Genomic DNA, 15,990 nt, shown 5'->3' on the forward strand with positions numbered 1-15,990 from the left:
TGTTCGGTTAGGGTCAGTTGCAGCACAAAAGATCAATCTGTTCGCAGTGCTCTGCTCCATTGGGAGCTTGTACCCCGTTTATTTCTAATTCTAATTCTAATAACAGTGAACTAGACATTCGTTCAATTTGGTTACCATAGGTCTCTAGTTAACTCACGATTATGACATGAGAGTAGAAATTAAGTGCAATACTCTAAACTTTAACTGCAAACATAGGCGTTGTTTTCGTAACGCTGGTAGTGATAATATTTTATATTGAAGTATTAAAATGTTTTCTTGGAACAATTTTGAATTGTTATTATTTATTATAGGTAAAAGAGAGACTAGTATAACGCGGTTTTCAAAATCTATTATTATGTGTGATGGAAACGATATTATTAAATTTTGGTGGAGTTTATAATTACTAATGAATCCCTTAATATTACTAATATTTTTTTGCAGTTAAAAATGAACTAAACAAACGTGCTATTTTAATTTATTTTTTGCATTATCTATAAACACAATAAGTGAAGAAAGATAAATCTCGCTATGTTCTTCACAAAATTGGTGCCTGTAAGTATATGTAAGATACTTCTAACAGATTCTTCTTTGAGAGACGGTAGCAAAGAGTGTCAGCAATTAATAGTGACTATGATAAACAGTGATCGCAATCAAAACCAATAATAATAAAAGAATAAAATAATTTTTCTAACATTTCTCAAATAAAGGCTTAATACGTTATACTATTACTTAGTACATTACATAGTACATATTACCATATATGATATTTGTTATTATTATTTATTCAAAGTTTAATGAAATAATTGATAGTTGGAGAATTTAATTAAGGTTAATTCAGAATATTAGTATAAGTAAGAATTTGAATTTGAAATATTTTTACATAAATTATAAATTACTGATAAAAAAAAGTTATTAGTCATGTCCATTAAAAAGTAATATATTCAATATATAAAAAAAAACATAAAATTAATTGTAATTTTCTTTCTTTTCAGGTAATAACGGAAAATCATATAAAAACAAGTAAAATTTTAATAAATACGTAAGTTTGAAATTATTTTCACTTTACTTTATATAATATATATATATATATAAGAATTAATTGAACTGAAATGTATTCTCATTAAATGTTAGAGACATAATATTACTTTCAACGTTTGACTTATTCTATTAGTATTAAATTATTATTTATAAATATATAAGTAAAATTTTGCATTGTATCTATATCTCACTTCAAATCCAAGAATCCTATCATTATCAACAAAGTTCAGCTAAGTTAATAACTTAATTTTAAGAACGTGTCTTGAATGAATGTAGAAATTTAAAGCCACTTATAGACGAGCAAATAGTTAATTGTTCTTAAACATCCACTAATAGACAATCCAATATTCCTATTGACTCGTACGATTTTTGTTAGAAGCAGTTTGTTATAGGTTTCTGAACCATCATCTAATATAGGCGATAAAAATTATACACTTCCTTTTATAATCTTCTAACTTTTAAATAGTATATTGTACTATATAAAAATATATTTTAAAATTGAACTTAGTAATAAAAATAGTTGGAATAGAATGCACATTTCCCTCTATAAAGAAAGCTGGAGCAATAATTTTTGTACCCGTATAAAAATACTCGGGTGCACTAGACCAAACCACAACTATCTTTCAAGCAGAAATTTATGCAATATATAGGTGTGTAAATTCAACGAACTGATAGCCAATAATCAAAAAATATTCTCAATTCTCACCAAGTGATATTAAGATGGCTGATCGACGTCTGGAAAAGCAGAATATTTTCTATCAAAACAAACACATATCAATACCTATGATTCTCGGTCACGCTGAAATTCTCAGCAATGAAATTTAAGATAAACTCGTCCAATAAAGAGCAGCTTGCCTGCTTGTAGCGCAGAAACCATTCTGAGATTTGGGAAGAGAAAATTTTTTCTTACTTTTTTGGAAAGTAGATGGCAAAGCTATATTGAGATAATTTACCGGTGTTATTTCTGTCAGAATAGTTTATAGATAGTATCAATCTAAAACGATTTACGAATTGTTTACAACTAATTAAAAAAATTTAAGAATATAAGATTTTATTGTGAAGATAATGAAACCTCAAAAAACGCGTTGGGTGTTTAACTCACACTAAAGCATACGCGAAAAAAGTACCCAGGTAGGCATCTCATATCGGATGAAGAAATAAGCCTCGGTAATGTAGATTGAGAACTACAATTTACTGATGTGATCGGATTTGGTGGAATAATTTGAATCCATGAAAGGAAGACAATAGATCTATGGGTTGCAGAACAAAGTCTTTAAAGCGTCACACTACCGTTATTAATGATTATTTAATTTTGATCAGTACTCAAAAATGGTACTTGTCCTAACGATTGTGAGAGAGGATTCTTATATAAGGTTTATGATGAGTGTAATGTGTTTCTATCTTTAAAGATATTACAAATATTAACTATATAAAATTTCTTTTAAAATGATTCTTTAAATATTTTTCAATTGAAAAATAAATTTAAAATTTAAATACGAAAATATGTAAAATAAATAAAAGTTAATATATTTTTCATATAACAAATCAATTATGAATTTGGTTCTTTAATAAAAATCTGTCATAAAATTTATTTATTTGGAGCGCGTACGTAGCTCAACGTTTTTAATTTAATTGTTGTTTCATCTTCGCTTTATTTGTGCCGAAAAAATAATTCAGTTTAAATATAAAAACTATAAAAAAAATATTGAATAATTATTTGGAATAAACTTATCAAATCTATTTTTGACATATCGCAGTACTTAATGGACCGGACCACATGCCTAGCACGTGATACACCTAATTTTGTGGTGCTTGACTTAATCAATATTAATAAAGAGAATAAAATTTAAATATTTTTGTTATGCACTCGTATATTAGAAGAGACCATTATCTTGATCAAAATTTTTATGGACCGGTTCGATTCTGACGCAAGTATGATTTTTTTCAAATTAAAAAAATAATGTCTTTTTGTTTTAATGAAGTCTTTAATTGTCATGAAATTGTTTTGACATTTTAAAATAAATACTTTTTGTGCCGTTAAAAATTTAATTGTTATTGTGTTTTAATGAATATAAATACTAATGATCTACTTAAATAAAAATGTGTTTAAGTATCTTAAATCTTTTCTCATTTCTGTTTCACTCCTCTTCATCACAAAACGATATAATTAAACGATGCAGTTAAAAATATTAAGTTAACATAGTTAAACAATTAAACAAAGCTTCACAAAGCTTAAAGCTAAACAAATTATACTGAAATAATATTTTTTTGCTGATAGTAGCACGGCTTTTTTATTTTTTCTATAATTAAATTCTATTATCTCTCTCTCTTCAAGACACTCTTAAGTAGGTGCAGGCTTCAGTATACACAAAGGTCATTTGCAATTCAAAAAAATGAAGTGACAGCTGTTTACCTCGGCCCTATGCTTGTCCTAGGAGTTAAAGAAAGGAGTGATATATAGATAGATATAGGTTATAGATTTATAGATATATTTAGTCATGAATTTTAATATTTAAGAGTTTTAATTTATGTAAAAAAACAACGATTGGTTACGATACATAAGACCAGTCTTTATATATGGATGAGCAGAGCAAAGAGCCTTATTAATTTTTTAAAATCAATAATGATAACAAGAAAACTATTTACTTTATAGTTAATCATTATATATGACAGCTACCATAAAAAGAAACTATCTTTTTACAAGCTTATGCCATATGTTTCCATTTATCGTAGTGAATTTATAAAAAACAAATTCTTTTTATTAATTTAACACTGAGCAAGAATATTTTCATCAATAATCAATCTTTCATTTCTTAAACAGAGCTATAAAAAAAAAATCCAAAATACAACTTCACTACTAATAGAAGCAAATTAATAGCATTATTCTACAAGTGTATATTTGGGCTCTCACTACAGTCATCAGTGAAATTCACTCACAATTAGTAATACCTCAATCAGTACAGAGTTAAGCCTATTGGATTTAGACCTCTCTTTTGGCAATCATATCTTATTTCGGAAATATACTAATCCCTATACCAAAGGTAGTAATACCTCAATCAGCACAGAGTTAAGCCTATTGGATTAAGACCTCTCTTTTGGGAATCATATCTTACTTCGGAAATATACTAATCCCTATACCAAAGGAAGAACATTTTGTGGTATATGTTCCTCATAATTTCACAAAAGTTTTAGTTATCTACTATGTTGGCTTTTACAGTCGTGTGTCGTCTTTGGTCATATCTAGTAGTCTTCTCCAATCTTCCTCCAAAATTGCTTGCTGTGATGAGTTGGTAGTATAATCACAACATTTGTATCTAGCTGTTCCATCAAAACTGTAGATGTACTGTACTGTACTTGCACGAAATCACCAAGAAAGTGAAACTGCTGAATTTTGATACATTTAAGTAACTTAATGTTGCGGTATAGTAACACATAGTCGTTACCAATGCGTGTAGAATCCAAGATCTGCGGAAGTGTTTTCCTTTCGAACTGTACCATACGGTATACTATGAGAATTGTAGAGCTTGATTTCAGTTTACCAGTAAAGGGTTTATTTACTTTATTTACTTAGTGAACTTAGTTTCAAGTAGTATCTTTGCGTTAGCGTGATTCTTTGAAAACTATTTAGATGCACATAATTTTTCGTTTTCATGATTGTTTCTAGTTAAAGAAAGTTTTTCACAATTTCGAACTTATAGTTGTCAATAGTTCCAAGATGTTCAGGATATTTGTTTGCTAATAGAAAGTATCTTATATATTAGAAGAGTATATTTGCTTAGATTGTTTTTGTAAAATGGTTGGAAGTGTACTTACAGCCTTGACTAACAATCTCAGTGCCCTTGGTTTATGCCAGTAGTATTACACTTTAGTCCAAAATTTTGTCTGCTGCTCGAATTATCATTTTCAACAATAAATCATAGAATTTATGTGATTGGTGTCAGCGTTGTTATAGCTAGCCGAAGCGTGTGTTAGAAATTAGTGATTAATGTGAGGTGAAGTTTGTACATTCCGAGAGATCTTACATCATTTTTGTTGTTGACTTGACTTATCTGTCAAGCTGGATTATTTTTGGTCTTGACATTGACCCACCATATTATAAAAAATTAATATTCAATATTACCTTGGTCTTTGGGATCGACACATCATATTGCAAAAATGTTATATTCGATATTAAATACATAACATATATTCAATAAAGACGAGTGGATATTATACAGAGAACATTATATCCTATGAAGTACTTATTATTATTAATAAATTTTAATTTGATTTAATAACTAGTAATTAACTAAGCAATATAACACTTTTATTCTCAATTATCAAAAAAATCAATGATAGTGCATATCATATTATTAATATCGGTATGTGTGAGAGGCACAAATTAAATCTTTTTCCATCAAAACAATAATAAAATAGAATTTTTTATTGTTATTTACGTAATATTTAGTGAATAAATTTCATAAGCAACAAAAACTTGAGAATATTTTTTATTATTTGACAGCTTCCCAGTTAAGACAATAGTCGACAATTACAATATCCACTTCCATCGCAGAAATAACGATTCCACTTCGAAAAAGCGAGCACGTATTTGTTGCATGTCGGATCCGTATTTGCAGTGCGCCGATCTATCGCTACCCGTGGTACCCGTCGGTAATGGATGCTAATTGGTTTGTGCTGTAAATAATATCGTTTGAGTTCACATTTAAATAATTTCAACGTACTTGAGGCTAAATGGCTCACCACACTTCGTCAATTGACTTACCGGTCTCAAGTAAAAGCGATTATAAATTGGCATTGCACACGTTCATTGCATTACATTGCCGCTTTTCAGCAGTTAATGAAAGCGTTAAATCTTACAGATACAGCAGATACAGATACTATCAAATTCTGCGGTAGGTGGATCGAGTAAGGCAAAGAAGCAAGTTTAACAAACATTAATTAAAGATCAAAAAGTTCATATCCAAGTTGGCAAAAATGGCAATAGTGGCAACAGTGACAATATTTCAAGCTCATGTTGATGATAGTGATGATAGTCCGAAAGACATCATTAACTGTTGCAATGTCATCATTTACAATTGAGATAATATTTTTTTTGTTTTTTTCATTCCAGTTATATCTGGTAAATTTTTTTTAAAATTAAAATATATAGCTATTACTCTGACTGGTGTGCCTTTTTATATTAATAAAAAAATGTTTATATGCACATGAATAAGTGGTTTTGTTTATAGGAATCTGCGTAGTTTCGTTTTTTACTACAAGCACTTGATTCTGAATAAACCATTCACTTACTCGTAAATGCCTTACCATACATTGTAAACAACGAGATACATTTCTGTAGTGTAGAAAATATCAGATTTCGCACTATTTTGCGTTTTATACGGTGATACTTTTTATCTTGTGCTTCTTCCCAGCAATCTTTACTGTAAGTTGCAAAACTGAAAAAAAATGCATTGACGTCAATCGCTTTTAATTTTAACCCCCTCCAGCTTGACAATTACCAGAAGCTTATTTGCACGAGGTCAATTTTATTATGACTATGGTTCTATATATACGAGTAAATGTACTTTTCTGTTTTGTTTTTCCACATACACACAATATGTATCTTGTGGTGGTTATCTATAGATAAGTAAAATTGTATATTTTCTTATTAACAATTAAGTAGGAAATTATTTTATCATTTATATGAGCTGAAAAATGCATGAAGAAAACTAAGGCTCATCTTAATCATAAGGTCTAATAAAATAAATGTATACCAACACTTTTTTAAAAAAAATGATTTTTCTATGAATAAAATTTTTAATAAATCTTTCATTAGTCGTAATTTTTTCCTTCAGAGTAGCAATAAAAAATACTCGCAGTTTACGAAAGAAACTATTTGAAGAAACAACAATGCTCTTAAAATCTTCAGAAGGCCTTTTCTTTCGTAAGCATATCACAAAAGAACAACTGCTTATTTTAAAAATAACATATAAAACAACAACACTGCAGGCTCATTTAGTCCAACATTTTTTTAAAATCGCTTAATTAATAAGTAGCTCAAATGACATGGTTGCCAAGATTAAAAATTTGTCTTTTGTGAACGATTTTTGGAAGTACCTACTAAATTTCCAGTTAACTGTCAACGAATGATTTCGTTAGTTCTTCGTATTTCGTGTCATCATTGTTCGTAACGAACACATTACTTTTTCTGTTTAATATTTTACTGTTAAAAGGCATGAAAATTCATGTTTTATTCACAATCATGTAAAAAAAATATTCTTATCAATAATTGCAAAGAATTATTATTCATTTTCGAAATTGTAACTTTAAATTTTATTACGTGTTTTACATATATAAGCCTAATCAAATCTCCATTTTGTTCAGAGTTGCCATCGAAAGTAATGCTTATTTTATTTGTTCTTTTGCGACATGGTTATAAAAGAAATGGCTTAGAGTTAGGTTTTACTCGCAAAAAATTTTACATCTTAAATTTTAGTGCAGCCAAATTCAAAAATCAATCTATTGTGAATGTTCACTGGAAATATGTTGCAAAATTCCAGTCATTCGTTTAAATCATATGAATCAGCGTTTTACAGTTGGTGGATGCAGTGTTAACTCGCATCAGAAAACATAAAAAATCATCGCACAAAAATTTATATTATTTAATTCCATTTTTTCACTTCGAGAATATTCTAACTCCTTTCCCGAGGTGGGAGTAGTCCTTTATTGACACTCTTAAAATAGCACTTCGCATATAAATAGTTTTTTTTAGTGAAAGTGTAACATTATTTCTTCTTCGGACATGACAATGTATTTTGACAACTTTGCTTAAGCGAAGAGAAAAAAAGTTACTTACAACTGTTTTTAAGGTATTTTAATTAGTGATGAAATAAAGCAATTTTTCCAGCAAAGTTAAAATGTTTTTGCTTGACAAAATGCGAAATTAAATAAACATTATGATAGTTAGTCTAGCAACCAAATATTATATAGGATGTCAAGTCTGAAGTCGTAATAGGATAAACTGACAGACTGACATATATTTATTGCTTTTATTTTTGTTTTTTAAATTATAAAAACAAAATAAATTTAAAAAAGTTAGAATGAACAAATGAGAGATAAATGAGCGGATCACATAGGGTCCAAATCGTTTGCTAATTCTAACTAAATCTAGCGCCAATAAATATGTAAATTTGATGTTAGTCCAGCCGTAACATTCGACTTCGGACTGACAGATAATAAGCTACACATTTCTTCATATCTTTGTTTCGTCTCATATAATTTACGGATATTTTGAAAACAAATGTACCGATTTCTTTCGATACAAATGTATCGATTTCCTTCTTTCTTTCAGAGAATAAGAGATAGGAAGAGAAAGCAAGAGAGGGAGGGAGAAAGAGAAATGAGTAGAAAGAGAGAGAAAGAGAGAGAGAGAGAGAGAGACAGGTGGGGAGAAAGCGAGAGGTGAGAAGAAAGTGGAAGAGAGAGGGAGAAACAGGGAGAGGTAGACTATAAGAAAATATGAGAAAAAGAGACTAAAGTTATCCCTTTGAAAAACTTCTTCAATTCTCAATCTTTCAATATTCTTTTGAGGCTACAACATTACGAACTTTGAAACAAGTTTTTAAAGATTTTATGACTGCTTACGATTTTAATTCTATTGTAGTCAGAATACATAATATAAAAATATAGAGATTTTATATGTCATATAGTAAACGTTAGTTTTTCTTACTTCAAATTTTGTATAAATAATTTTTTTTATAAACATTGTTTTAATTTTCAAGTAAAAATAATAGAAAATTTTTCTTAAGCCGTAATAGTTAAAATGAAAACTAATAAAAAAGTTGTAATAAATACTAAGCCAACCGAGCCAAAGCCACAACCAGTACCTGAACCTGAACCTGAACCTGCACCTGAGTTTTACTTTGTAGAAAAACATGTATTTCTTTACATACGTATGCATTCAATTTCATATGTTCCGGATATGGATGGTGATGTGTGGCTTGAGTTAACCCATAACAAGAAAGTGATAAATAAACTTGACGAGAAACATCCTTTTGAAAATACAGTTAACTTAAGTAATCCACCCAAAATATGGCCTACCTTCAGTATAACTGTCGTTCAAGATAATATTGATGAATGTAATAACTTTAGTGATAATCAATTAATGATAACATTGTACCATCGCCCATGGCTGCCCAAATATGAGTACGAAGAGGAGGAGGAGGAGGAAGAGGAAGAAGAGGGTGAAGAAGAAGAAGAAATACTACCAACACCGTTGGCTCAAGGTACTATAGATCTCTTTGAGTTTTTTCATAAGCGTCGTATATATAGTACGCAAAAGTTAATCTACTTATATGCAATAGATAATAATACAACTGACACAATCATTACTACGTGGCAAATATATTCAACAATTCCCTTGTTACCTACCTTAATATTTTCCAATGTTCTTTTTATGGGATTGGAATCAATGTTTAATATGCCTGAAGAAATTATGGAAAATTATGAAGACTTGGTATTGGAACTGTCATTTCAAGCAACTTATCCGGATGAGGATAATCAGTTCGTCATAACGCCTTTTTGCAAATACAGTTTCTTTGTTAAGGCAAATATAGAAGAGCAAAATGTAAACATGTGTTGGGAAACCGCAAAGGCTAAAAATAACATTGATTGTCTGAGCACCTATATGGGTCAAAAACTATCTCAATACATGATGTTTAGAGATTGGTTTGGTGAAGAGAATGCTAACTACGGCATGCAGGATATTATAGATAACAATGCTGTTGCCCTTATATCAAACGCGTTTCATCGTTTTATACTGACCACTGAAATGGCAATAGCCATAGAACAAATATTTGGTTTACAACAACAAAAAATCATTGTCGAGTTGTATAGGACGGATGAGCCAGAAAAAATTTTAATGCAAGGCATTCTAGATCCTACCCTGTTCTTGTATCCAAATATGACAGCATGTAAATTTTCTGTAGTTTTACGGCCCCCTAAATCTGCAACACCTTCTCCGAAACCTGCTCCTGCTGCCGCGAAGAAAAAGAAACCAATCGTTACTACACCAGTGAAGGTAAAGAAAGATGCCTTTGCTTTATTTTACGTCGTACTAATGGCGCCAATCAGCGATTGCAATCCAGAATTAGGCTTGTACAATTTAAGTACTTTCAAAAGGAACAAATTGAAGACATGTGCTTCTTTCATAAGACGGTTTGAGGCTTACGAAGTAGAGTTTCATCCAACTCCTTGTGCAATTTATAGGAAATTTTACGAATACATTGACTACGTGATTACTCAACTTTTAAAGAGCAATGCGGGCAAGTTCGAAGATACACACTCCTTTTTTTGCTGTGAAATGGGCAACATAGGTAATCTTCTACTAAAGTTGATAAGCTGCGATTTTAATAATCGTTATAAAACCAGAACAAATGTCGAATTCGCAATGTTGATGACAATGGTCTACAAGGAACTAGAACAACGTATTTATGATCACTTACAAACGGTTGACTTAGAATCTAGAAAGCGTAATCCTCGGGGATATTCAAATAGAAATCTAGTACTAATGTACATGAATAATATAAAGTATTTTCATGAATGTGGAATGGAAATAATTGAAAGACGACTACACGAGAGAATGGTAGATATCTTGGGAACTGATCCAGACTTACAGTTTTACGTTTATATCTACAACATGGAAATGAAAAATTTCGAGGATGCTAAAAAATATAACGAGTTTCCAGAAGAGCAAAGAATTCAAGGTTCAAGTTATATAGGTGAGTTAATTAAATTGTATTTACTTTATATGGAACATTTCGGGAAAGGTAATACTGGTCTGGAAACCTTGTTACCACCGTTATCAGAATTCGCAGAACAAAATTGCAATCAAATACCTGGATGGATATTACTACACTGCGTATATAAAAGGTACAAATATAAGCCTGGCATCGACTATACTTATTGGAGATTTGGTAATTTATATGAGTGGCCAATGGTTGAACTGCCAAAACTACCAATTAGTCTATGGAATATTTACAACAATTATCCGTTTACGTTTAATAGTATGAAAGGAATAAAATTTTACGAGACAATGAAATTATTTTTGGGATTAGGTTTGTTCAAATTTGCAGAAATGGTATTTAGTGAAGTTGCATCACAGCTTCCAGATTTCGACCGATATCTTATGACTACAACATTCAAGGTAATTTTGCGAGAACCTGATAAGAAGTATGCAGTTAAAAAGTTTCCAACGGATAAGATGATTAATGGCTTAGAGAAGAAGGCAATTCTAATGCATATCAACGGTTGTTATGAGGATATGCGAGGAAATCGTGATGCAGCTATGCGATATTATCGTGAGGTGTTGCAAATTCAAGATATATCCAATCTTGAGGATATTCTATTAAGTCTTTTACGTTACGCATTCATTAATTATGAACGTGGCGATCTTAACTCTGCAGTAAAGGCTTTAAAAAAATGTTCCGATTTACCTACTCTTCACCTAATAGTAAATATGTATGCGGGCATATGCCTTTATCGACTCAATGAATTTGAAGAAGCAATTTTTTATTTATCCAAAAGCTCCGAGAATCGTTTGCACACTCCGGATGTATTTGGATACCTGGCTATTATTAATCTTAAAATGAAAAAGAATTACAATGCACTTGAATGTTGGAAATATGCAACTATGGACCCTAAAAATCCACCATCTATGGACATTTATAATGAACTTGAAACAATCAGTTATAGAGACGTATGTCTTTTGGTGGAAGAGAAAAGAATGAAAATTTCACCATGTGATAATGAAAAATTAGAAGAAAAGCTGGACTTATTTATATAAAATGTTTTTTTAATATTTTTTTTTCAACTATAATATTGTGTTCTAATAAATATATTTTGTAAATTATTGTTGTTATTATCATAAAGATAGGATGTAACATTATATATTGAATATAATAAATTTATATTCATTTTGATGTTATGATTTTGATGTATATAATATATATATTTAATATATGTATATATATTTTTTTAACAAAGCTTTTAAAGCTTTATCTGTTCTTACACTTAAAGCTATCTCTTAGTGAAAGAATTACTGACTATAGCTACAATTTCAAATTTTTTAAATTCCGGCTTTAAAAAAAGCTGGTTACAACGTCCATTCCAAAGCTTTTCTTTAAGAGGTTATCAGACAAATGGCTTAAAATCATTGAGGTCCGTCAAAATTATATACATCATGGAGAGATTTCAACTGTTACATATTTATATATGCGCATTTTTTCTGCAAGACAGATGAACTAGCCAGTTAGAGTGTTTCAGAGTGTTGTTAGCATTATATAAATAATTATTGTAGTAACATATTGCTGAGAAGTTTTACAGATGTTTGCGATCTGTACTTAAATTGACACAATTTAAATAAGACACAATCTGCCAATCTCATTCAGATTTTTCGTCAAGACGATCTGTAAGCAAATTTAGATTTTTCGTAAATATGTTAGCCATATAATAGGTTTGCTATCGGATCACTGACGATTAGGAAACACTGCTAAGATACTGAATCTTCCTTTCAGTGATTGAATGGAAGACTCAACTGTGAGAATGATAAGAAAAGTGCTACACTAACTGGGCAAATCAAAAAAAGTGGCCACTTTTTGGAACTGCCCAACACTTCCATCAACTAGATTAACTATGCTTTGAATTTACTGTCGAGAGGATCTTAGTGCAGCAATACGATCTTTATTGAAAAAATATATTATATTTCATTTAAGGTTCCAAATGATTTTAAATCTTTTTTAGTTTTATAGAGAAAAACAATACGCCGTTATTACCTAATTTTCTAAACGAAACATTATCTCACAAAATTCATTTTAGAATTTTTTTTCCAATTATATAAAATACAATTGCTATTATAAAAATTACTTAATTTATTTAAGTTATCAATTAAATAAAAGTAATTAATTACTTGAGAATATTTTTTAAAAAAAATAATTGTTTTATAATTAACAGCCTTCAGGATGGCGAAAAATTCGAAACATTGTGCAATGGACACCATTCTTTCAAACATACAAAAAGCAGCGCTATCCTTGGGTGCAATTAGCTGGTCACCAAGGTAATTTCAAAGCCGGGCCAGAACAAGGCACAGTACTGAAGAAACTTTGTCCAAAAGAAGAAGATTGTTTCCAAGTGCTGATGAAAGATGAGCTTAGACCATTTGTACCGGAATACAAAGGACAAGTGACAAGCGAAGATGGTGAATGTAAGCCAATTAAATCTATAAATAAATTCATTGAATTTCTCAAACAAATCTCCTTTATTCTATACAGTATATTTGCAACTAGAAGACTTGTTAAGCGACTTCGATCAACCATGTGTTATGGATTGTAAAGTGGGTGTACGTACATATTTAGAGGAAGAGCTATCAAAAGCTAAAGAAAAACCAAAATTGCGCAAGGATATGTACGAAAAAATGATACAAATCGATCCCGATGCACCTAATGAAGAAGAACATAAAGCAAAAGGTGTTACTAAGCCTAGATATATGGTATGGCGAGAAACAATTTCTAGCACAGCAACATTGGGTTTTCGTATTGAGGTAAGTAGCGTTTAATATATAAATCATATTTATTATATCAATCAATAAACATAATATATTGTAGGGTATCAAAAAGAGCGATGGCACCAGTTCGAAAGATTTTAAGACAACTAAATCCAAAGAACAAATCAAGCAAGCCTTTCGTGAATTCATTAGTGGTTTTCCAAATTCTTTGGTAAGTTTGCTGGTTTTTAATCACAAATGATTAATTTTACTAAACTTGAACTTTCACTCGTCAGGCTCGTTATATTGAACGTCTTCAATCTATACGCACTACACTCGAACGTTCTGAATTTTTCTCCACACATGAAGTTATTGGCAGCTCCTTGCTCTTCGTGCACGATAGTAAAAACGCAAGCATTTGGTTAATTGATTTTGCCAAAACAGTTGCGTTGCCAGAAAATCACTTGATTAGCCATAGCAGTGCTTGGAAAGTAGGCAATCATGAGGATGGCTACTTGATTGGCATTAATAACCTTCTGGACTTATTTGCCGAATTGCAAGCTGAACTGAAAGCTGACGATGCTTCAACTCCCACAGATAATCAGAGTTCTATAAGCAACTCTTCCAATTCTTCCTCAGCATCAGTCTCTCCAAAACGCACAAGCGTTGACGCGAGTACTAGTTTGACTGGTTTGACGGATATCACTCCAACGGCTGAATATACGACTGACACTTTCGTTCTGGAGAGAGTTAAATTGATTAAAACTGTCGATACTAATGCTGTGGATCAGCAACAAAATCTTAATATATCGGACAATCGTACTGCTGCACCCACAGAGAATAAGATAGATAATTCAATGGACGAACAGCAAACTTTACAAGAACCTTAGACGCTTCTTTGGGTGGGCAAATTATTTTAATTTTTTTATTTTATAAAAAAACTTTAAAATTAGTTTTAAGCATTTATCATATATTGAGTTTTGCGTAAGAGGTTGAATTAAATATATATAAAAAATTATTATTTCGAAAGCAAATAGACGAAATACTGAGTAAAGTAAAATTTAATTTTTATAGAATTTTATGCGATACGTTTAAGCATGCAAGACTGAAATTAGTAATTTATTGAGTGAAGTTATAAAATCGAAAAAATAAAAATAATTTTATTTTAATTTTATTTTAATGTATAACAACACAAAATATATTTTTTAGATAAAATGTATTAGTAAATTAATCAGTTTATGTGTAATATTTAAGGACTTTCACATATATTAGTTATTCTTGCATCATACAAAAATACACTAAAAATCATTTAAATAAGAAAAAAATATTATTTACGAGACGATTAAATTATTTCGATTCATATATAAACCACATTTATAAGAAAATTAAAACTTAATTATATAATAAAGTTATTTAATAAAGTTACGGAGTTATTTTTTGAGTACTTAGTTTTTTGAGAGGCATAGGAAGCAATAGAATATATGGACGACATGAGGGACGTTATCGTACCTGATTTGTTTCAAGAACGGCTGGGTGTACTTGTTGGAGCTACTCGTAAAGTTCGACGACCAAGTACCGTTCGCTACAACCAAGAGGGATTTGGGTACAATCCCAGGCTACACCCACAACAACACCTACTTTGTCATTGTCTACCGCATGTACCTCGTAAGTTAAACATATCAAGTACCTATGTTTTAAGGAATCTAAGTGAACTGCAAGATCTTTCCTTAAAGACTACGTAGAGTGTTATTGAATCTTTCGAATTGTTTTTGATTTCTACAGTAGCACAATGACTCACCAATGCTAAAAATTAGATCTCATAAAACATCGTAATATCTGAAGCTGTTCTAATTTTTGTTAGATGTGATTATTATTAATTAATTGTTTTTAATCTGTAAAATAACTAGCATTTATTAAACCTTCAAAGAACAGTATCATTAGGAATTAAAAAAGCTAGAACAATATTTAAAACATTTATAATATTTTAGCGTTCACAAAATAATAATAGCAAAAAATGTTAATATCACAATCTAAGAAGTGAAAAACAAGAATTAATGAAGCAATATAGTTACGTTCATATCTCGAGAAAATAAAGGTGATGGCAAAAGAACCAGGTAAATTGCATTCAAGATTCAAATAAATACTACATTATAGACCTACACAAGCACTGCAACTAGAATAGATAGATCTATTGTACATTATTTTACGTTTTGACCTTTCATTTTCTATCCGTTTACAAATCTTAGTGCAGATTAAGATTTGTTATTCGAGGGTTTATCTATATAAACCCTCGAATACGTTGCATATAGATGCATAAGGACGTAGCCAACCAAATAATCGTAGAACACCAAATTAGACGTAGGTTTCAATATTAATTAAAAAATGTAAAGCTTTAAAAGCAACAATAAATGTCGTAATCAACGATCGTTTCATCG

General features: G+C 30.2%; 1 protein-coding gene across 1 annotated transcript; it reads left to right on the plus strand.

The window, feature by feature from the left end:
• Nucleotides 1–8,811: 8,811 nt before the first annotated feature.
• LOC119666595 lies at nt 8,812–14,936 on the plus strand. The gene is made up of 5 exons (XM_038075875.1): nt 8,812–11,848; nt 13,027–13,276; nt 13,344–13,612; nt 13,677–13,787; nt 13,852–14,936. The coding sequence occupies exons 1-5, from the start codon at nt 8,840–8,842 to the stop codon at nt 14,443–14,445; spliced, it is 4,233 nt and encodes a 1,410-aa protein (XP_037931803.1). The 5' UTR covers nt 8,812–8,839; the 3' UTR covers nt 14,446–14,936.
• The last annotated feature ends 1,054 nt before the right edge of the window (nt 14,937–15,990 follow it).

This window comes from Teleopsis dalmanni, chromosome 1 (assembly GCF_002237135.1).
Source record: "Teleopsis dalmanni isolate 2A chromosome 1, ASM223713v2, whole genome shotgun sequence".
NCBI lineage: Eukaryota > Metazoa > Arthropoda > Insecta > Diptera > Diopsidae > Teleopsis > Teleopsis dalmanni.

What these genes read in the sequence shown, in the direction of transcription:
- LOC119666595 (XM_038075875.1), top strand. Translation starts at nt 8,840, where the DNA reads ATGAAAACTAATAAAAAAGTTGTAATAAATACTAAGCCAACCGAGCCA. An exon ending in CATTGGGTTTTCGTATTGAG is followed by an intron (nt 13,613 to 13,676) that starts GTAAGTAGCGTT and finishes AATATATTGTAG; the next exon opens with GGTATCAAAAAGAGCGATGG. An exon ending in GTGGTTTTCCAAATTCTTTG is followed by an intron (nt 13,788 to 13,851) that starts GTAAGTTTGCTG and finishes TTCACTCGTCAG; the next exon opens with GCTCGTTATATTGAACGTCT.